Source organism: Gadus chalcogrammus, chromosome 4 (genome assembly GCF_026213295.1).
Source record: "Gadus chalcogrammus isolate NIFS_2021 chromosome 4, NIFS_Gcha_1.0, whole genome shotgun sequence".
NCBI lineage: Eukaryota > Metazoa > Chordata > Actinopteri > Gadiformes > Gadidae > Gadus > Gadus chalcogrammus.
The window spans coordinates 21,787,584-21,812,429 of NC_079415.1; the positions used below are offsets into that span (position 1 = coordinate 21,787,584).

Below are 24,846 nucleotides of genomic sequence, written 5' to 3' on the forward strand. Positions count from 1 at the left end.
TTAGAAGAATTTAACCTTAAGTATATATATATATATTTTTTTTTTTTATTTCTTCATTTCTTTTGTTAGTTTATTTTATTTTGTTTATTTTGTTTCGTTAGTTTGGTTTTTTCTTTGAATTTATTTTTATGATTTAAAGTATCATTTGCCAACGTCCTTGTCACAAACTCCTGTGTAGTAGTCCAGTAGGTGGCGGTATATGGGGAAAAACTATGATCCTCCACTAAACTAGAAGAAGAAGAAGATCTCTGCATCCGGTACGTCACGGAATAGGTCACGTGTCTTGGCCCCATAACGCGGAAGCAAATCGCTCCTGTATGTTACCCTGCGCCACTGAGCAGTTTGCATAGGAATGAATGGGCGGCCATTTTCCAGTCTGTGGTCCATCCTTTAATATGTCCATGATGTTACCCTGCGCCACTGAGCAGTTTGCATAGGAATGAATGGGCGGCCATTTTCCAGTCTGTGGTCCATCCTTTAATATGTCCATGATGTTACCCTGCGCCACTGAGCAGTTAGTATAGGAATGAATGGGCGGCCATTTTCCAGTCTGTGGTCCATCCTTTATTATGTCCATGCGTTTCACCGAGCATGCATCGGAGGTGGCTCGTGTGTGCTTGCAATCGCTATAAATCCCAGGATGCATTTCGCACTCGCAGCAGTGCGATGGCGGACAATATGGAGAAGACGCACAACTGTAGCTTAAGTTACTCTTAACTTATATATATATTTATATAATATATAATATAATAATAATAATAATATAAGATAATATATAAACATATATATATAAAGTCGTGTGTGTAAGCCTTATACACATGACAGGACACGCATATCTTTACATATATTTACATACTATTTGAAAATGAAAGAGGCTGGGATTTTGTTTTATATCATTTGTTTATATTGTTCAGTAGTATATGCCTAAATGAGGTCGTAGCACAGTTAACGGACGAGCAGAGGTGGTGACGTTATCGAGTCCGCTGCTGTTCCAATTGCAGGTACGTACTCGCGTGCTCGCAAGTCTGTGCTTGAAGTACGGACTTGCCAAGTGTCATATACGGTAGTTAATGTGCTTGCGCACATACTTGTCATATACGGTAGTTAATGTGCTTGCGCATATATTAGGGGACATACGGGAGGTTAGCCGATGTGAGCGAGACACACGGCAGTTAATAAACCTGAGTTGAGCATCCGAACAAGTATCGATCGCATTACTTTACATGGTGTCAGAAGCGAAAACGAAGTCATGCCTAAGTTCCCCCTCCGACCAACTTTTCCTTCGATAGGCCAGGAGAGTGGCCGGAGTGGAAGCAGCGTTTTGTGAGATTCAGAATCGCAAGCAAGCTGGACAAGGAAGATGGTGCTGTGCAGGTTAGCAGTCTGATATACGCTATGGGAAGCGAGTCGGAGAACATCTTCCGTTCGTTTAACTTCGAAGATAATGCACATAGAGATGATTATGTGAGGGTGCTTGGAAAGTTCGATGATTACTTTGTGCCAAGAAGGAATGTAATACACGAACGTGCATGTTTCCATCTGCGCGTGCAAAGACCAGGAGAAAAAGCTGAAACTTTTATCAGGGCTTTGTATGAACTGGCAGAACATTGCGAATTCGGCGGGAACAGAGATGAGAATATCCGCGACCGAATCGTAGTTGGAATACTCGACAAAGATGTCTCACGGAAATTGCAGCTGACAAAGGACTTAACACTAGCGCTGACTATAGAGACAGTCAGGCAGTCGGAAGAAGTTGCTTCTCAAGTCAGCATGCAAGGAGAGACAACGGGGGTGATACAAGAAGTCACCCACGAGCGCAGCAAATACCCCAATCATTACGGTAAGCCAAAAGGGGGAAATAAAGGGCAATGTGGACTGTGTGGGAAAGTGTGGCACAGTAAAGATGAAAATTGCCCGGCTCGAAATTCCACATGCAATACATGTAACAAAGTTGGACATTGGAGTAGAGTGTGTAGGCGCAGGCAGGCAGTGAGTGAGGTTACAGAGCAAACGGAGCAGCAGTCACACTTTCTTGGGGCTGTGAGTAAAGCAGACGGGTCGCCAGAGCAATGGGCCGTCGAGTTACTGGTGGGCTCTACACCAGTTGACTTCAAAATCGACACAGGGGCCGATGTTAACGTCATCTGCGAGGAGACCTACCACTCACTCATGCCCAAAAGAGCACTGCAGCCTGCAGAGATGCCACTGGACAGCCCAGGGGGCGAGCTGCAGTGCATAGGACAGTTCCAGAGCACTGTGACCTACAAAGGAAAGACTCACCCACTCACAGCATATGTCATCCGCGGACGTATGGTCAACAACTTACTCAGCAGGCCGCTGTCTGTGAAAATGGATCTAGTGAGGAGAGTGAATGAAACGGTGTGCAACAAGGAACATCCACAGGCATATGGCACGCATGGGACTTTAAAGACTGAACCAGTGAGAATACTGCTGAAAGACAATGCTCAGCCATATGCTGTATACACAGCACGACGCGTGCCTCTCCCTATGCTGCAAAAGATAAGGAGGAGCTCAAGAGGATGGAGGGAAATGGCATCATCGAGAGGGTGACACAGCCCACGGACTGGTGTGCACCCATGGTGCCAGTCTTGAAGAGCACAGGTAAAGCCTGCATATGTGTTGATCTCAAGAGGCTGAATGAGGCAGTGAAAAGAAAACAGTATATCCTGCCTACTACTGATGAGATTACAGCAAAGCTGAGTGGGGCCACTGTCTTCTCTTCGCTCTATGCCGCCAGTGGGTTCTTCCAGATACCGCTGCACCCAGACAGCTGTAAGCTCACTACCTTTCTTACACCATATGGCAGATTCAACTTCAAGCGGCTACCTTTTGGAATCACGAGCACACCAGAAATCTTTCAGAGGAAGATGATGGAGACCCTGCAGGGGCTGGAGGGTGTTGAGGTCTTCATGGACGACATTCTGGTCTATGGGACCACACAAGAGCAGCACGACGGTCGCCTGGAGAAGGTAATGCAGCGCATTGTGACAGCTGGTCTGAAGCTCAACCGTGAGAAGTGCTCCATCAGGCAGAGTCAGCTGCGGTTCCTTGGACATCTCATTGACCGGTCCGGGATCCGGCCTGACCCAGACAAAGTGAAAGCTATAAGGCAGCTGTCACCACCAGCAGACGTGCAAGAATTGAGAAGGATACTGGGAATGGTAAATTATCTTGGAAGATACATCCCCAGACTCTCTACCATAGGACAGCCGCTGTACGAGCTCTTGAGGGACAATAATTCATGGACATGGAGCCACGCACAACAAACTGCTTTTGAACACATCCAGGAGCTGTTGTCAACTGCACCAGTACTTGTTTTCTATGACTTGAACAAGCCCACGGCTGTGTCAGCAGATGCAAGTAGTTATGGATTGGGGGGTGTGCTCCTTCAGCTCCACGGGGAGCAGTGGAAACCTGTGGCATATTGCTCCAGACGGCTCACTGAGGCAGAAACACGATACGCCCAGATAGAGAAGGAATGCCTGGCCGGTGTGTGGGCATGCGCAACCCAGTCGCCAAGAAAAAACGTCAGTGGTGTACGTTTCCATGAACACTGGATACGTAGCATTTCAACGTAAAAAATAGCGTGTTATACCTACGGTATCCACGTGTGCCGCTGTGGAGGCGGGTTTCGGGGTTTGGGTTTCACGGCTTTCGCGGCAAATTGTGGACACGATTGTTTAAGGGGGGGGGGGGGGGAGACACGTTTGTTGAGGGGGGACGACGACACACGATTGTAGGGGGGGGGGGGGGGGGACACGTTAGTTGAAGGGGGGGGAGACACGTTTGTAGGGGGGGGGGCACGCTCGACAACGAGAGTTGGTTTTTATTGAACGCTCGACAACGAGAGTTGGTTTTTATTGAACGAGACTTCAACACGGAACAGCTGCGCGAAACGATGGTCACGTCACTCTCGGTGACGGTGTCGACAATAATGAACACACGAACAATGTTAATAGAACAACACACAACCACATAACATCCCGAACCCATTAACCCCACTTAATCCTAACAACAAAACAAGTTAACAAAAGCCTCATTTGTCAACTGAGAACCCCAATTCCCAGAATACCCCGCGGCTCCGGAACACTGCGTAGCTTATATTAATCTTTATTATCTGAATGGGAAATGCAATATTTTAGGACAGATACACCATTAAACGCGTTTCTAATGACATTTCTAGCGAGAAATGTACATTTTCCTTACATAATCTTCAGTCAGTGAATGTGTATGATCTTTATTAATCTTTATTATCTGAATGGGAAATGCAATATTTTAGGACCGATTCACCGTTAAACGTGTTTCTAATAACATTTCTATCGAGAAATATACTTTTTAATTGCATAATCTTCAGTCAGTGATTGTGTCTGATCTTTAGTTTTATAGTTATTAGGAGTTGATCGGCTCGCTCGCATGTTTCAACGACGTCAGGTTGCTTTCGCTAAACTAGCAGCTCACGTGCTTCCTGCGTTTGTGTTATTAAACTGTTACTTTATGTAACTTTTAATGATATCATCTTGTTAGAAACACGTATATCTGAGAGCCAACCCAGTCGCCAAAATCATACCTACGTTGACAGTGTACGTTTCGTGAACACTGGATTACGTCGCATTTCAACATAAAATAGCGTGTTATACACACACACACACACGCACGCACATGCACAGACACACACACACAAGCACACACACGCACGCACAGACACACAGACACAGACACACACACACACACACACACACACACACACACACACACACACACGCACACACGCACACGGTGCATTTCGCTGCTAAAACAACAACAAAAAAATATTCCCTCAAATATTATTACTTTCAAAACGTTGGCCAAAATGGCCAATAATATAATTTTTTTTTGGGATGCTTCTAGGACATTTTGGGTGGACTTTGAACGGTATGTGGGGGGCACGTTTTTTGCAGGACCTGGCAACCCTGCGCTGTTGCCCGAGATCTGGCTCCACCCCGGCGTGGTGCCGTCTCCTTTTGACCTTTTGACCCCAGACTTCTGGGGGAATAGCTGAATCAATTCATTAGTCAATCAGAAGCATGTAAATATCTTTCCGGTGGCGTTAGAGGACGAACAAGGTGTCCTTCAACATCTACGCTTCCAGGCGATTGCAACGGTGCCACACATGAGCATATTCGAACATGTTTAATGGTAGTAATTAGCTGTCGAAATTGGAGGCCTTAATCAATACTGAGCAGCTATTGATTTGCTTCCCGATAAAGATTTGTCACAAATGACATGTTATTTAGCATCTACACGTTGAGCTGAGTCCAATGACACCAAGAACGACACTCTAGCTAATGGTAACATGTATTTTACATGGTACACCTAGGTCTAGGACATGATCTCGGTGTAGCAAGAGGCCGAGCTTGATCTCATTGGACTCAGCTTAACGTGTAGATGCTAATTAACATGTAATTTGTCAAAAATCTCCATCGGGAAGCAAATCTATAGCTGGTCATTATTGATAAAGGCCTCCAAAATCGACAGCTAATTACTACCCCGAAACATATTCGGGGTAGTAATGTGTGTAACATGTGTGGCACTGTTGCAATCGTCTCGAAACGTAGATGTCAAAGGACACCTTGTTTGCTCTGTTGCACCACCGGGAAGATATTTTCATACTTCTAATGGATTGATTCATATTTTAAGGTTCTCGGAGTGAGACTTTAAGTGGCTGCAGCAGAAGTGTTGAGACGAAAGATGATATCAAGAGATTTATAGAATATTCCCATTCACATTATGATTCTTCGTCGTAACATCCGACCAAACATCCTCTACATTCACAGAGCGAAGATTATGAAAGTCCAGGCTCAGCAAGTGCTCCATCTCGTTGCACCTGCACCCAGCGGCTCGCTTGCAAGATTTTGGCCTGAAGTTCTTCCCAGACCAACACCCTAGCCATCCAACATGCATATCTGAGAATCAGGCCTCTCTTTAATAATGACAAAAAGTTATGAGAGAAACACACATTAACCTTTTGTTATCTCATAAGCGGCGTGGTGCCGGCTCCTTTTGACCTTTTGACCCCCGACTTCAAAAACGTGGCCACAGGCCAGCTGTGTCTACACACCTTTAGCCACAAATGTACACCTCCATCCCACAAAAAATGGGGACTAGAAACTAACCTCTGTCTTATGTACATTTACTGTACTGTTGGAGGTCACGCCCCTTTGCCGACCTTTTCGAGATAGCTAGGGATGCTAAAATGTTTACACACATTTCCCGGGGCCCCGTGTACGACATATCCGAGATTTGGAGTTCTAGCCCTTAGAGAAAAAAAGTTTTCCCAAATGGAGTGTCATTTGGACAAAGCCCCTCAGAAGTGTAGCCTGCAAGACCTAATGGTTCAGAATGTGGTGGAAAAACAGTTTTTGAGATAGGAAGGTCCTACCGCCCTGAAATTTTAATACCTTATTCTAGGGCCTAACTGGGACCTCCGCACCGAAACTTGGCCCGGTCGGACCCCGAGGGCAGGAAGGGGGGGCCCTTCCTGCCCGAGACTTGGCCCGGTCAGACCCCGAGGGCAGGCCCCCCCTTCCTGCCCTCGGGGTCCGACCGGGCCGAGTTTCAGTGCGGGGGTCCCAGTTAGGCCCTAGAATATGGTATTCAAATTTCAGGGCGGTAGGACCTTCCTATCTCAAAAACTTTTTTTCCACCACATTCTGAACCATTAGGTCTCGCAGGCAACACTTCTGAAGGGGCTTTGTCCAAATGACAGTCCATTTGGGAAAACTTTTTTTCTCTATGGGCTAGAACTACAAATCTTGCATATGTCGTTCTCGGGGCCCCAGGAAATGTGTGTCAACATTTTAGCATCCCTAGCTATCTTGAAAAGGCTGGAAAAGGGGCGTGACCTCCAACAGTACAGTCAATGTACATAAGACAGAGGTTAGTTTCTAGGCCCCATTTTTTGCAGGATGGAGGTGTACATTTGTGGCTTAATGTGTGTAGACACCGCTGGCCTGTGGCCACGTCTTTGAAGTCTGGGGTCAAAAGGTCAAAAGGAGCCGGCACCACGCCGCTTATGAGATAACAAAAAGTGAATCTGTATTTCTCTCATTACATTTTGTCATTATTGAAGAGAGGCCTGATTCTCAGATATGCATATTGGACTGTTAGGGTATAGGTCTGGGAAGAACTTCAGGCCAAAATCTTGCAAGCGAGCCGCTGGGTGCAGGTGCAACGAGATGGAGCATTTGCTGAGCCTGGACTTTCATAATCTTCGCTCTATGAATGTAAAGGATGTTTGGTCGGATGTTACGACGAAGAATCATAATGTGAATGGGAATATTCTATAAATCTCTTGATATCATCTTTCGTCTCAACACTTCTGCTGCAGCCACTTAAAGTCTCACTCCGAGAACCTTAAAATATGAATCAATCCATTAGAAGTATGAAAATATCTTCCCGGTGGTGCAACAGAGCAAACAAGGTGTCCTTTGACATCTACGTTTCGAGACGATTGCAAAAGTGCCACACATGATTTTGGAGGCCTTTATCAATAATGACCAGCTATAGATTTGCTTCCCGATGGAGATTTTTGACAAATGACATGTTAATTAGCATCTACACGTTAAGCTGAGTCCAATGAGATCAAGCTCGGCCTCTTGCTACACCGAGATCATGTCCTAGACCTAGGTGTACCATGTAAAATACATGTTACCATTAGCTAGAGTGTCGTTCTTGGTGTCATTGGACTCAGCTCAACGTGTAGATGCTAAATAACATGTCATTTGTGACAAATCTTTATCGGGAAGCAAATCAATAGCTGCTCAGTATTGATTAAGGCCTCCAATTTCGACAGCTAATTACTACCATTAAACATGTTCGAATATGCTCATGTGTGGCACCGTTGCAATCGCCTGGAAGTGTAGATGTTGAAGGACACCTTTTTCGTCCTCTAACGCCACCGGAAAGATATTTACATGCTTCTGATTGACTAATGAATTGATTCAGCTATTCCCCCAGAAGTCTGGGGTCAAAAGGTCAAAAGGAGACGGCACCACGCCGGGGTGGAGCCAGATCTCGGGCAACAGCGCAGGGTTGCCAGGTCCTGCAAAAAACGTGCCCCCCACATACCGTTCAAAATCCACCCAAAATGTCCTAGAAGCATCCCAAAAAAAAATGATATTATTGGCCATTTTGGCCAACGTTTTGAAAGTAATAATATTTGAGGGAATATTTTTTTGTTGTTGTTTTAGCAGCGAAATGCACCGTGTGCCTGTGTGTGTGTGTGTCTGTGTCTGTGTCTGTGTCTGTGCGTGCGTGTGTGTGCTTGTGTGTGCTTGTGTGTGTGTGTCTGTGCATGTGCGTGCTTGTGTGTGTGTGTGTATAACACGCTATTTTATGTTGAAATGCGACGTAATCCAGTGTTCACGAAACGTACACTGTCAACGTAGGCATGATTTTGGCGACTGGGTTGGCTCTCAGATATACGTGTTTCTAACAAGATGATATCATTAAAAGTTACATAAAGTAACAGTTTAATAACACAAACGCAGGAAGCACGTGAGCTGCTAGTTTAGCGAAAGCAACCTGACGTCGTTGAAACATGCGAGCGAGCCGATCAACTCCTAATAACTATAAAACTAAAGATCAGACACAATCACTGACTGAAGATTATGTAAGGAAAATGTACATTTCTCGCTAGAAATGTCATTAGAAACACGTTTAACGGTGAATCGGTCCTAAAATATTGCATTTCCCATTCAGATAATAAAGATTAATAAAGATCATACACATTCACTGACTGAAGATTATGTAAGGAAAATGTACATTTCTCGCTAGAAATGTCATTAGAAACGCGTTTAATGGTGTATCTGTCCTAAAATATTGCATTTCCCATTCAGATAATAAAGATTAATATAAGCTACGCAGTGTTCCGGAGCCGCGGGGGATTCTGGGAATTGGGGTTCTCAGTTGACAAATGGGGCTTTTGTTAACTTGTTTTGTTGTTAGGATTAAGTGGGGTTAATGGGTTCGGGATGTTATGTGGTTGTGTGTTGTTCTATTAACATTGTTCGTGTGTTCATTATTGTCGACACCGTCACCGAGAGTGACGTGACCATCGTTTCGCGCAGCTGTTCCGTGTTGAAGTCTCGTTCAATAAAAACCAACTCTCGTTGTCGAGCGTTCAATAAAAACCAACTCTCGTTGTCGAGCGTGCCCCCCCCCCCTACAAACGTGTCTCCCCCCCCTCAACAAACGTATCCCCCCCCCGCCCCCTTCAACTAACGTGTCCCCCCCCCGTGAAAGCCGTGAAACCCAAACCCCGAAACCCGCCTCCACAGCGGCACACGTGGATACCGTAGGTATAACACGCTATTTTTTACGTTGAAATGCTACGTATCCAGTGTTCATGGAAACGTACATCACTGACGTTTTTTCTTGGCGACTGGGTTGGCATGCGAGAAGTTTGACAGATACCTCAATGGACTGGAGCAGTTCAAGCTCATCACTGATCACAAACCGCTAGTGCCTCTCATTAACAGCCACAGTCTAGACAATGTACCTTTAAGATGTCAGCGTCTTCTCATGAGGCTCATGAGATTCAATCCAGTGGCAGAATATGCGCCGGGGAAAACTCTGGTCATCGCGGACACCCTGTCACGCAGTCCACTGGCCAGCACGTGTGCAGAGACAGACACACACTCTGACGTGGCATGCTACGTGGATAGTGTAGTAGAGGGGATCCCTGCATCATCAAGCAAGATGGATGAAATCAGAACGGCGACAGCAGCCGATGCCGAACTGCTGTCGGTTGTGAAACTCATAAAGAAAGGATGGCCTGAACACTTAAGCAATGTGCCCATGCAAGGGCGTAACCATGGTTTAGACATTGGGGGGGTCCAATTTTTTATTATTATTTGTTAAGTGCATTGCCTACAATTCTATATTTATATATGAAAATGTGGACATTTAGAACATAGTTTCGAGGACTACATTGACCATTTGAATTCACATCTAAAGGAATAGTGTAATAATGTAATGTCTGCCCCGCCCCCCCCCCCCCCCCCCCCCCCCCCCCACACACACACACACTTTGTTTTGGTTAGCTGCTTACTGACCTTAAACACACCTACCAATTACAATTATGCTCTTCCAGTAGTACTGTAGCAAAAAGGATAGCTTCCAATGGAAAAATACCACATACCCATGACCACATGTCATTATGTTATCAGAAGAACAGTGGCTGACCTTCGTGATAATTTTGGTCTATATATTCTGCTTGTATTAGAAGTAGGCTACTTTTATGTATTGCTGACATGTAGGCCCAGGTTATAAACAATGTTGTAAGGCTGTCTAGTCTCATATTCAAAAATCTCACCTTATCACCTGCCTGTCCAGAGCATGTCCCTGTCTGGCCACGGCTTTCAGCATGCCTGTCAAGTTACTTACTGTCTGAAAAAAACTGCGTATGCTTGCCTGTTGGTCCAGTTTCTTCTGCTTTTTAGGTAACCTCAAATCCTCCATTACTCAACTTTACTTTCTTGGCTCTCACTGAAGAAAGAGTGTGGGGTAACCATGACAACGCAGAAAGTCGCGAGGTGGTTTCAAACTAAATCGCACAAGTGTACAATTAGGAGGGGGGATTCACACACTCAACAAACGGAAATAAATTGAAAATAAATAAGACATAACCAGTGATGTTGATAGGTTTTCAATGTAGTGAGTCCCCGGGACCCACAGGTGGCGAGTTGGGTGGGTCCCTGAGAAATTCAATGGGTCCCGACTCCCCAGTTTAAAAAATGTGTTTCTTTTTTATTATTATTCTATTTCTTAAATTAAATTAATAGTGTTAAACTCCTTGATGGTGGTATGATATGGTTAGAGCTGGAGTACTCAACCGTTCATGTTTAACACTAGAAACGCCGGGCCATTTTTACTTACTCCTAGCGTCATTTTAATGAGGCTGTGCATTTGCACATAATGATCACTAGGTGGCGCCAATGAGCTATTACCGCGCGAGCGCCACATTTGTGTGTGTGTGTGTGTGTGTGTGTCACAAGTAGATGCGCAGAGGGTTGAAACAGCGCTTGTCCGATCTGCTCACAAGAAGGTTTCTTTGGCCAGTTACTGTGATTAAACACGAGTTGTTTAATGTTCACAATGTATCGTTTTTCATGGGGAAAATGAGATGCGTCCCCGGGACGCATGGATAGTGAGTTTAGTGCGTCCTTTCAGATTTCAATGCGTCAGGGACGCAGGACGCGTACCTAGCAACATCACTGCATAACAAGAGACCGATCCATTGACAGGGTTCATAAAAAGAGAACATATATTTTACATTTTATCCTGCTGAATATTGGGGGGGACAGGTTAGTATTTTCTCAACATTGGGGGGGACACGACCCCCCCAAAGAATGCGTGGTTACGCCCTTGTGCCCATGGACGCTAGAGAGTACGTCCAAGTGAAGTCAGAGCTATCAGAACACAATGGCCTGGTCCTCAGAGGAAGCAGGATTGTCGTGCCAAAGTCAATGAGAGGTGAGATCCTTCAGAAGATTCACGAAGGGCACCAGGGCCTAGTCAAATGTAGGGAGAGAGCGTGCTCATCTGTGTGGTGGCCCAGACTCTCTACGGAGATAAGCATGCTTGTGAAGTCATGTCAGGTGTGCTGTGAACTGAAAAGAACACATCAAAAGGAACCTCTCATCTCCACACCGCTTCCAGAGCGACCCTGGAAGAGAATTGCAATGGACCTTTGTGAGCACAACTACCTGGTAATCTCAGATTATTACTCCAGGTTCCTAGAGATACTGCACTTACCCTCGACAACGAGTGCACAGGTGATTCAAAGAATGAAAGCGGTCTTCGCCAGGTTTGGCATTCCAGATGAGGTGGTGAGTGATAATGGACCCCAGTTTTCAAGTGCAGAGTTCAGGGAGTGCGCGAGGCAGCTCGACTTCAAGCACTGCACATCCAGCCCTCACCATCCACAGGGCAATGGGCACGCAGAGAGAGCTGTACAGACGGCAAAGAAAATTCTCAAGCAAGAAGATCCTGTGATGGCTCTGATGAGCTATAGGTCCACTCCGTGCTCCACCACAGGCTTCAGTCCAGCCGAGCTGTTGATGGGGAGGAAAATCAGAACCACACTCCCCACTCTGGAGAAAAATCTCCTACCCAAATGGCCTAGCAGGACAGCTGTGAAGGAGAGGGACGGAAGGGAAAAGGCTAAACAGGCTCACTACTTCAACCGCCGTCATGGAGCCAGGCCCTTACCTGCCCTGCAACCAGGAGATGTTGTATTCTCCAAGTTGGACCATGAAAAGTCATGGTCTTTGCCAGCGGTGATCTCAAGCGAGAGCACCACCCCGAGATCCTTCGTCATCAGGACGCAGCATGGAGCGGAGCTGCGGCGGAACCGCCGTCACCTCCAACCAGGGCCAGTTCCCCAGCCCATCCCAGCAGCGCACAGGGACGTCACAGGGACAGACACACACTCTGACGGTGCCACCATGTCAGAGACCGTTCCTGTGAGTCAGAGTGTGGCTCCACCCACAACCCCTCTGCCCGGTCAGACTGTGACCAGATCGGGACGGGTGTGCAAGCAGATCGACAGGCTTGACCTGTAAATAAGTGCAGATCATATGCCCTTTTGAAAAAAAAGAGAAGAAAAGTTGTATTGACATTAATGTCATACTGTTGATTTGTGAAAAAAGAAAGAAAAAAAAGAAAGTTGTACATGTTTATCTGTTGATTAGGTTTATCTGTTGGTTGAGGAGAAAGAGACCTGTGTATGTTGAAATGTCTCCATTTAAGTTAATCTTGGTTTATGCTATGACCTGTTTGAATAGGCATTTTCAGTTAAACTGTTCCTGTGATGTTATTGACATAACACTTTAAAAAGGGGGAGATGTCATGTACGGTAGTTAATGTGCTTGCGCACATACTTGTCATATACGGTAGTTAATGTGCTTGCGCATATACTAGGGGACATACGGGAGGTTAGCCGATGTGAGCGAGACACACGGCAGTTAATAAACCTGAGTTGAGCATCCGAACAAGTATCTATCGCATTACTTTACACCAAGTACGTGCTTGCAAGTCATCGAGTCCGTAGTACGCGTGCTAGGAATTGAGAAACGGCCATGGAGAAGACGCACAACTGTAGCTTAAGTTACTCTTAACTTATATATATATTTATATAATATAATAATAATATAAGATAATATATAAATATATATATATAAAGTTGTGTGTGTATAGCTCATACACATGACAGGACACGCATATCTTTTCAATTTTTATTCATTCAGAATATTTACATACTATTTGAAAATGAAAGAGGCTGGGATTTTGTTTTATATCATTTGTTGATATTGTTCAGTAGTATATGCCTAAATGAGGCCGTAGCACAGTTAACGGACGAGCAGAGGTGGTGACGTCATCGAGTCCGCTGCTGTTCCAATTGCAGGTACGTACTCGCGTGCTCGCAAGTCTGTGCTTGAAGTACGGACTTGCCAAGTACGGGCTTGCAAGTCATCGAGTCCGTAGTACGCGTGCCAGGAATTGAGAAACGGCCATTGGCCGTTTCTCAATTCGCGTACTTGTGCGTGCTCGTGTATGGCAAGCCATCCCCGCCAGAAAGCGGCATCATTTAGACGCGTATCACCTTCATTACGCCGTAAAATACGCCGTAAAATGTAGAAAAACGGCGTATTTTACGCCGTCATGCGCAAAAAAGCGCCGCTTTTTACGCCGCAATTAAGCCTTTCAAGAGCGCGCGTAAAATACGCGCGTTTTGAACATCAAAACGCGTGTAAAATACGGCGTTCCTCTAGTATGCTAATAATCTCCGCCCTTCTTTTCTCTCAGCCAATGCATTTGAAGTGTTTGCACCCAATCGCTGACCAAGACAAGCAGACCAAATCAGTTCAGCACAGATCTGCTTTGAGAATTTCTCCTCTCATTTGGCGTTAGTTGTAGCGTCATTTATATATATATATTAATAAATGCAAATGCAACTGTGTGGGTCCTGTGGCCCATTTGATAGAGACGCTTGACCTGTAGGCAGGAGGTTGTCGGGTCGAGTCCATTTATTACCATATTTCTGCTTTTGTCAGATGGTCACGCTTTTATGATCGCAATGCTTTTTCGTCGGCAAGCCAGACCTCCTGTGTTATAAGTTCCAAAGACAGTGCCTTTTTAGTCAGCCAGCCAGATCATCTTGGTGTCTTGTAACACGCTTTATAAGTTAATTATATTTAAATTATCATAGCCATCGAGCCTTTATTTTCGTGGAGTTATCGTTACATCCTCTCGTTCAATCGATATAAATACACAGTGGAAAGGAGTGAGAGGGAGCCACAGTTACAAAAGTGTCAAACAAGCTGTCCTCTAAAATCACCATTTCCCTAGGCCTATATGTTTTCATGCCGACAAATGGTTGAAATAAAGTAACGTTGTGACCCGGCGTATATTAGACTTGTTAAATGCAGAAATGCTTGCTGGCAGTGTCTATTCAGTTTCAACACTCCAATTCCAAAATTATGTTTTCATGTCGTCAAATGCTCGAAATAAAGTCAGGTTGTGACTCGACATCTACTTGACTTATACACCTCGACGCAGGTCGAGGAAATGTTTGCTGGTTGGCGTACCACTGCTTGGATAGGGAAAAACCTACCTTTGCCATGCGACTACTACATTGCTGTTACAACTGACTCATTAGCCCCTAACCCCTAAGAAGTTAGAAAGCATTTATATTAAGATTTAATTATTAACTATAGTGATATGTCAATTAAATATGATTTGTGTTAAAACTCGGTACATTAATGAAGTGAAATAGCACCATAGACCACCATCTAGAGTTCTAAATTAAAGCACATTACTTTAACTTCTGCCACATCTCTCTCCCTACAAGCTTTAAACTTGGTGTGACTCATTCCCATAGATAGGGGTACTGATTGATAGAGGTTTTGGTATAGGCCTACTATGTTATGTTTCCAAGCTGATATTCACTTTGAAAACTGGTTCTCTTTAGGTAGAGATTTATTTTTTTATGTTCTAGTTGGCAAGACCAGCAGCATGAGGAGGGGCAAGGCCAGCAGCATGACACCCTCACTCAATCCACTCTGAACTTCACCCTTAACATTGACGGCTCCACCATCACCCCCTCCACCAAAATCCGTAACCTTGGAGTTATCCTGGACCCCACTCTCTCCTTCCTCCCCCATGTTAACCATATTACCAAAACTGCCTTTTTCCACCTCCGAAACATCGCCCGCATCCGCCCCAACCTGTCAACTACCGCTGCTGTGACACTCATCCACGCTTTCATTTCATCCAGGCTTGACTACTGCAATGGTCTTCTCTACGGCACCACCAACAAAGTCCTCAAAAAACTTCAATATGTCCAGAACTCAGCTGCACGCCTCCTCACTGGTACCCGCTCCAGAGAACACATCACACCTGTCCTCCGTGAACTCCATTGGCTTCCAATTAAACACAGAATCAACTACAAAATCTTACTCATCACCTACAAGGCCCTCAACAGCCTATCCCCCCCCTACCTTGCCGACCTCCTCCATCACCACGCCCCCTCCCGATTCCTCAGGTCCATCTCTGCCAACCTGCTACAAGTTCCACGGACTGAGCGACGGACTTGGGGTGATCGGGCCTTCTCAGTTGCTGCCCCCACCCTTTGGAATTCACTCCCCTCCCACATCAAAGTCTCTCCAACCCTCTCTTCTTTCAAATCTGCCCTCAAAACACACCTTTTCACACTAGCCTTCCCCACCTAACTACCACCTTATTCTTCATGTTTAACCTCTGTTTTTCTTTTATTCCTAGTCTGTCTTACATAGTTTTGATAGGGCAATATGTAAAGCGTCTTAGAGTACCATATTAAGCGCTATATCAATTTAATTTATTATTATTTATTATTAACATTTAAGTAAGATGTACCTTGGGGTCTCTTATCCATCAAAGGGGCTCGCAAAGGACGCATACGCTTCCACCTGTGGCTCCAGCCCTACAGGAAATGACTCAGCAAGTGCTCCATCTCGTTGCACCTGCACCCAGCGGCTCGCTTGCAAGATTTTGGCCTGAAGTTCTTCCCAGACCTACACCCTAGCCATCCAACACGCATATCTGAGAATCAGGCTTCTCTTTAATAATGATAAAAAGTTATTAGAGAAATACACATTAACTTTTTGTTATCTCATAAGCGGCGTGCCGGCTCCTTTTGACCTTTTAACCCCAGACTTCAAAAACGTGGCCACAGGCCAGCTGTGTCTACACACCTTAAGCCACAAATGTACACCTCCATCCCACAAAAAATGGGGACTAGAAACTAACCTCTGTCTTATGTACATTTACTGTACTGTTGGAGGTCATGCCCCTTTTCCGGCCTTTTCGAGATAGCTAGGGATGCTAAAATGTTTACACACATTTCCCGGGGCCCCGAGAACGACATATCCGAGATTTGGAGTTCTAGCCCTTAGAGAAAAAAAGTTTTCCCAAATGGACTGTCATTTGGACCAAGCCCCTCAGAAGTGTTACCTGCAAGACCTAATGGTTCAGAATGTGGTGGAAAAACAGTTTTTGAGATAGGAAGGTCCTATACCGCCCTGAAATTTGAATACCTTATTCTAAGGCCTAACTGGGACCCCCGCACCGAAACTTGGCCCGGTCGGACCCCGAGTGCAGGAAGGGGGGGCCTGGACTTTCATAATCCTCGCTCGGCAGGGGCGCCGCTAGGGATTTTGGGCCCCATGAAAAGAACAGTATAATAATTTCTGTATTATAATTTCATCATCATTAGGGGCCTCTCTGGGCCCCCCTCCATCATGGGCCCCTAGAATCCGTCTCCTTTACCCCCCCTTTTCGGCGCCCCTGTCGCTCGGTGACTGTAAAGGATGTTTGGTCGGATGTTATGACGAAGAATCATAATGTGAATGGGAATATTCTATAAATGTCTTGATATCATCTTTCGTCTCAACACTTCTGCTGCAGCCGCTTAAAGTCTCACTCCGAGAACCTTAAAATATGAATCAATCCATTAGAAGTATGAAAATATCTTCCCGGTTGCGTAACGGGGCAAACAAGGTGTCCTTTGACATCTACGTTTCGAGGCGTTTGCAACAGTGCCACACATGATCATATTTGAATATGTTTAGGGGTAATAATTAGCTGTCGATTTTGGAGGCCTTTATCAATAATGACCAGCTATAGATTTGCTTCCCGATGGAGATTTCTGACAAATGACATGTTATTTAGCATCTACACGTTAAGCTATGTCCAATGAGATCAAGCTCGCCCTCTTGCTACACCGAGATCATGTCCTAGACCTAGGTGTACCATGTAAAATACATGTTACCATTTTCTAGAGTGTCATGCTTGGTGTCATTGGACTCAGCTCAACGTGTAGATGCTAAATAACATGTCATTTGTCACAAATTTCTGTCGGGAAGCAAATCAATAGCTGCTCATTATTGATTAAGGCCTCCAATTTCGACAGCTAATTACTAACATTAAACATGTTCGAATATGCTCATGTGTGGCACCGTTGCAATCGCCTGGAAGCGTAGATGTTGAAGGACACCTTGTTCGCTCTCTTACCTGTAGGGCTGGAGCCACAGGTGGAAGCGTATGCGTCCTTTGCGAGCCCCTTTGATGGATAAGAGACCCCAAGGTACATCTTACTTAAATGTTAATAATAAATAATAATAAATTAAATTGATATAGCGCTTAATATGGTACTCTAAGACGCTTTACATATTGCCCTATCAAAACTATGTAAGACAGTATTTTACGCGCGTTTTGGTGTTCAAAACGCGCGTATTTTACTCGCGCTCTTGAAAGGCTTAATTGCGGCGTAAAAAGCTGCGCTTTTTTGCGCATGACGGCTTAAAATACGCTGTTTTTCTACATTTTACGGCGTATTTTACGGCGTAATGAAGGTGATTCGCGTCTAAATGATGCCGCTTTCTGGCGGGGATGGCTTGCCATACTCGTGTGCTCGTGGACTCGTGAAACGTCATCAGTCGTTGCCCGAGCACTGTTCCAATTCGAAGCACGCATCAAGCGAGTACTGTCGTAAAACCCGGAAGTGTTCTTGATGCATGCTCGATCTCGCCGTTTCACCCATAGACATCTTATAGCATAAGCCGTTTCTCAATTCCTAGCACGCGTACTACGGACTCGATGACTTGCAAGCACGTACTTGGCAAGTCTGTACTTCAAGCACAGACTTGCAAGCACGCGAGTACGTACCTGCAATTGGAACAGCAGCGGACTCGATGACGTCACCACCTCTGCTCGTCCGTTAACTGTGCTACGGCCTCATTTAGGCATATACTGTGGTAGAAATTAACCTTACATTTTATGTTAAACTATGATTATTATTAGGCCTACATATCATAGATACTTTAATAGTGGAAAACAGCTGATCACCTTTGGCCTAGATGTTATGTGCCGTGTGACACCAGTGAGTGAGTCCAGTCCATTCCCATCTGATGTGTCACACCAGTAAGAGAGTCCAGTCTACTCCCATGTACTCTCTGAAGACCAGTGGTGGGCAGAGTAGCTAAAAAATGTACTCAAGTAAAAGTACTGTTACTTTAAGATTATAATTACTCAAGTAGAAGTAAAAGTACTCGTAAAAATAATTACTCAAGTAAGAGTAAAAAAGTATGCAGTGAAAAGACTACTCAAGTACTCAAGAGTAAAAGTACTGAGTTTCTCCGATTTATTTTTTAAATAGACAGAGCAACACAAACGGTAAATAGACACCAACAAAATATAAAACAGCAATGTTCAAATAAAGATAATGTAAATAACATCCTTTTAAATAAAATAAATAAGGTCTTTAAAAATAAAATGTATAACCCTTGAACTAAAACAATAACAAATTAAATCTTTGCAAAATAGTAGCCGCATAGTAGCCTGGGTGCTTTAAGCATGGAATTCCCTGTGGCCCGTTAACGTTTCGGGGGGCGCCGGGTCAACTCGCAACCAATTCGGTTTTGTCTAGAGGGGAGTAACTGCACCCCCTCCCGAAGTGGTACAGCCCAGGTCGGCCTTGAACTGCGATTGGTCGGAAAGACGTTACAGCTAATGACAACATTGAACTCTCATGCAGGCTCGAACAGAGTGACACACACACACACACACACACACACACACACACACACACACACACACACACACACACACACACACACACACACACACACACACACACACACACACACACACACACACACACTTTTTCACCCACTCCGTATCCAGCTTATTTTCCCAACTCTCCCGATTACCACTCTGCGTTGTGCGTGCATCCGTGCCTTTGCAGGCGTTATTCAATTGCCTCTCGGCCGCTTGTACCCGCGATCTCGTCCTTTCGGCCATCAGCCAACCCTCATGACCATAGGTGAGGATAGGAACGAAGATCGACCGGTAGGTCGAGAGCTTTGCCTTGCGACTCAGCTCTCTTTTCGTAACAACGGTGCGGTAAAGCGAACGCAATACCGCCCCCGCTGCTCCGATTCTCCGGCCAATCTCACGCTCCATAGTACCCTCACTCGCGAACAAGACCCCGAGGTACTTGAACTCCTTCACTTGGGCTAAGGAATATTCACGTGATAGAAATAGATCTCGCATGTAATAAAAGAAAAGATCTAAAAAAACAAAGTAACGACCGTCACGTAGCCAAATGGAACGGCGTAAAAGTACCGTTCTTTTTTCAAATATTTACTCAAGTAAAAGTAAAAGTATGTTGCAATAAAACTACTCCTAAAATTACAATTTATCCAAAAAGTTACTCAAGTATTTGTAACGGAGTAAATGTAGCGCGTTCCTACCCACCTCTGCTGAAGACAATGCTTACATTCACACGTGTGCATCAACTCTGTTTGTATAAGGATAATATATGTTCTAAGGTCACATTGGGATCCAGAAGACATGAGAATATGCTGACATCCACACAGTATGACCCAGAAAAACATTCTATGCACATCAATATTTTATGAAAGTCCAACTTTGTATTGTGTAAAGGATTGGGGATATAAGGAGCTGTCCGGGATTCATTCAGTAGTGTGTATTCGCGAATACCATTCAGCTTTGTTGTCTCTCGTTTGCGGGTGGCAATAAACTCTCCATCTATACTTGACCTGGACTCCCCGATTCCTCTTTGCTTATAGCTAGTTGAAGTGAATTAGATAAGTTGTTATTATTAGTGCCACAACAATACTACTGAACAATATAAACAAATGATATAAAACAAAATCCCAGCCTCTTTCATTTTCAAATAGTATGTAAATATTCTGAATGAATAAAAATCGAAAAGATATGAGTGTCCTGTCATGTGTATAAGCTATACACACACGACCTTACATATATATATATATTTATATATTATTATTATTATTGTTATTATATTAGGCCTATATATTATATATTATATAAATATATATATAAGTTAAGAGTAACTTAAGCTACAGTTGTAACTTGTGCGTCTTCTCCATATTGTCCGCCCTCGTACTGCTGCGAGTGCGAAATGCATCATGGGATTTATAGCGGGAGCAAGCACACACGAGCCACCTCCGATGCATGCTCGGTGAAACTGCGATATCGAGCACGCATCCAGAACGCTTCCGGGTTTTACGACAGTACTCGCTTGATGCGTGCTTCGAATTGGAACAGTGCTCGGGCAACGACTGATGACGTTTCACGAGTCCACGAGCACACGAGCACGCACAAGTACGCGAATTGAGAAACGGCTTATTAGCAGTTTATGTTGGGTGGGCAGCTGAAAGGAGTCGTACTGAAACAAACGGCTCCTTGCTATGGACCTATTTTGAAGTGCACGGCTCCATTAACTTCCGAATTAAATTAAATTCCGAATTAACTCCCATTAACTCCATTAACTTCCAAAGTCTGAGATTTGTCCCTTTACTTAACATGAATGGCGTTGAACACGGATATATAACACACAAATCATTGAAATAGCTGTAACAGGCACGGACGTATTGATTACCTGAATGATTATGGGAGACCTACGTAATTTTCAAAATATTGTTAATTGTCTAATATTAACATTTCAGTTGCGTTGGTAGGTATTTCATTTTCATTTGCTAGCTATGTATGACAGGGTTATGGTTAGCTATGTATGACAGTTGACAATGTTGGTGTATTTACAATTCATTATTTGGGTAGGCTACTCCAACTTCGTTGCTGGTAGATATGTAAACATTTACTTTTATATAAATTATTGATTGCATTTTTCGTAAATAGTTAGTTGGAAGGAATCTGTTTCCTAAGCAATAACATTGAACTGAATTTTTTAGGCCTACATACGTTTACTATGTTACTATGGTATTATATGGAGCAATCTTACATATTTATGAAGTTTCCAGATCAATAAAGTTCTATCTCTTTTTATTTGAACTTCCTGTATGTCCTCTTGATTATAGTATTACATTGTGTACCTTGGTTATCAGCTATCATAGAATGGTGTCCAAATGGCTGCATGTGTAAGAAATAGGATTTGAACCAAGTGTTACAATAAAAAAAGCTAGATATAGAGTGGGTGACTTTATCAGTATACTCAATCGAGATGGCCACAATAATAACCGCTCTTAGATGGGTTGTAGATACTAAGTTTTATAACAGATAATTCAATACGTGAAGATTTGGTGATAGAGGTAAAGCATCTTCTTTTAAATATTATAAGCCTTGGTTTAGTTATTCAGTTCTGTTGGATTCCAGCCCACCATGGAATATATGGCAATGAAATTGCTGATAAATTAGCTAAAAGATACTAACCTAATTAGAAGAATTTAACCTTAAGTATATATATTTTTTATTTTTATTTATTCATTTCTTTTGTTAGTTTGTTTTATTTTGTTTATTTTGTTTCGTTAGTTTGGTTTTTTCTTTTTTTTTTCTTTTTTTTTACTAAGTCATCAAGCACACAGTTATGTTTCCTTAAACATGAGTTTACACTTTTTCTTATGGCAGGACCTGACACCACAGAAGATAAAACCTGGAGCTCAGCTACTACTTCAGTAATGCACTTGCTTGGCACATTGTAAATGCTCTCTAATTTCAATAAAAGGTGGCCCAACTTCAGTTCAATTTCTTCTTCTTTCAATTCTTCAGGTTCATATTCTCCTGAACAGTTATGTGCTCTTGAACACTCGTACGCCTCAGAGCAATGTGCTTCAGCAATATCATCTGTACTATTTGACCGATCTATATACTTGTGTACAATTTGGGCTCGGAAGTCATTTGAAGAATGTGCTGAGTGTTTTCGGGATCTGTGTGATGCAAAGGTTCCAAACACATTTGTAGAAAAATCACATTCTCTGAAGACACAGTGCACAGTTTGATTTTTCCTAAGATGAACTGCAAGATGTTGGAAAAAATCCTTCTCAGTTGAGAAACTAGAACTGCAAAGTTCACAACTGAAACAAATCACTTCTGGTGTTGACTTGTTAGTTGGATGTTTCCTTGACAAATGTGATTTGAGGGTATTCCATGTTTTGAAGGAGCAGGGGCAATCAGCATGTAAACAGGGAAGAAATTCGCTGTGGTCGTGCCTTAACCTGTAGTGCCTCAAAAGTTCATTTGTTTCAGGGGCAGCATAGGTACAGATCTTGCAAATCCATCCCATAAAGAAAAAAATCCAGAGTTTAGATCCAAGTACTTTCAGGCTTGGATGGAAAGGGGTGGTCTCTTTGGAGGAGGTCAGGATAGGAGTCACCGGGGAGATTCAGTGAGACGCCAATTTAAGGACCCAGCTTCTGTTTAGTAGCAAAATCTCCCCGTCTGTTCTCAAAAGTAAAAAAGAAAAAGAAAAAAAGTATTTTTCACGACATCTTTGCGCTCATCTTAAAAGAAAACTGCACTCTGTCTTTAGAGTGTGTGTGTGAAAAGGTGATTTTTACACAAATGTATGGAACCTTTGCATCACACAAATCAGGCAACACGTTCTTAAGAGCGACTTTCTGGCACAAATTACACATGACCGTATGAACATCAGTCAAATATTACAGATGATATTGTTCCGATGCATATGAGAGTTCAGGACCATATGACTGTACAGGAGGGCGGAGGCTAAGAAATTGAAGAATTCAAAGAAACGGAATTTAGGCCACCTTTAACCTGGTGATCAGGTAAGTTTATCTTTTATTCTGACAGCCAGCATCAAGATAATATACTGTAATTTTTCCCACAGGTAAACAGGTAAGTTTATCTTTTGCTACATTTTGGACTGGGCTGTCACAACAATTTTCTCAGTGAAAGGCCAACTGAATCTCTGCCCCCAATATGATAATTCTCTTTTTTTCGGACCTCCTAGCATGTCCGCTGTGTATAATGTCTTTTTATTTTTTTTATTTTTTTTTCTTGTATTCTATGGATATTGTAATTGACTATGTGCTAAATAAATCAAAATCAAATCAAAATAATCCATAAACTACTTGAAATAATCTAACATTTGCCCACTTTCCCCACAACAATTGCAACTGTCTGTACATACCTTCATCCAGTGTGCTTGACACGATAAATCACCTGGTAAGGATACAATGACATAGTTAGTAACCTACCACTAAAGAAACAAAATCAAAATAAATAATTAATCTTTTAAATTACAGAACATTTGCAAACATGTATCTACTACAATTAACCTAGTGTTTCTATATAGTGTAAATAATTGTATTTACACTATATAGAAACACTAGGTTAATGAGAATCATGCATCTCTATAAAGTCGGCTGACTATTTTCAGCTTTATAAAAAAAATGCATTTCCGAGCTAATTCAAGAAGGATTGTAGTTTAGTTTAATCAATTTATTGAACATGAAAACAAAACATTGTAAATCATTTATTTAACTCAGAAAGTAGGAACATTTTCTCAACCCATTAATAAACACTTAATCTTTGGAAAAACATTGTTTTCACTGGGCAGGAAGACTATGAAAAATTGTCATCTCAAAAGTAACTAAAGCTGTACTATGGTAAAAGTACAAGTACAAGAAAGCTAAGACCTTAGAGATTACTACAGAACTGTCAGAATTAAGACCATGTGTATATTAATATTTGTTATTTTGTAGCCTGTATTCCTATGTGTCGTAATCATCAGCTGTTTCTGCTTGCCTGTGATTGGTTCAGTGTGTGTGGTGGTGGTGGTTGTTGGTGGTTGTCAGGGTGATGGAACCGGTCAGTAAAGTGGAGTGTAAACATAAAGTCCGTCTCCGTTTCTCCGTTCCTGTTTATCAAGATGTATACCTCCACAACGAACCCTCATTCTACATTACATTTCAGACGAGCTAGCTAACTAGCAGTGTTTTTCGAGCTTGAATGTATTCTTTCTGTGCGTTCACACCAAACGCGACATTTTTCGCCCGGTCGCGTTGTCGCCGAAGTTTGGTCGCGCCACACATCATAATCTGTCGCTGTGCAAGTTTTGTCGAATTTGTCGCGCAACAACAAGAAAACAACCATTGCATGTCTTTACCTTTTGTGGAAGAGGGAGAGACGTCGGAGGACCTGACGCAGTCTATTCATAATATTGTAATGACCACGGAAGAGGCAGTGAATGAAGTATTGATTAGACAGATATTTATTAGATAGGCCTACCTAATAAACCGTTGGAACACACAAGACCGGAAACCATAGCAACGCCGGTAAACAAACCCCGAGAAGCCCAATCCCTACGAGAGCTCCCCGCACTACGGCCATCCGGAGGCGCAGAGAGCTTTTGGCCGTGATATTATGTATACAATTATATTATATTATATAGTACTATTATATATAGAGCTCCGGGAGTCGCAAACGGCAACAATCACTTTC

The 24,846-nt window shown here is 43.4% G+C and overlaps 1 protein-coding gene across 1 annotated transcript; it reads left to right on the forward strand.

Moving 5' to 3' along the window:
• Positions 1-461: 461 nt before the first annotated feature.
• On the forward strand, positions 462-12,626 carry LOC130380931 (uncharacterized protein K02A2.6-like). The gene is made up of 2 exons (XM_056588361.1): positions 462-3,510; positions 11,722-12,626. The coding sequence occupies exons 1-2, from the start codon at positions 2,541-2,543 to the stop codon at positions 12,624-12,626; spliced, it is 1,875 nt and encodes a 624-aa protein (XP_056444336.1). The 5' UTR covers positions 462-2,540.
• Positions 12,627-24,846: the final 12,220 nt, after the last annotated feature.

What these genes read in the sequence shown, in the direction of transcription:
- LOC130380931 (XM_056588361.1), top strand. Translation starts at nt 2,541, where the DNA reads ATGGAGGGAAATGGCATCATCGAGAGGGTGACACAGCCCACGGACTGG. An exon ending in AGAGAAGGAATGCCTGGCCG is followed by an intron (nt 3,511 to 11,721) that starts GTGTGTGGGCAT and finishes CACCGCTTCCAG; the next exon opens with AGCGACCCTGGAAGAGAATT.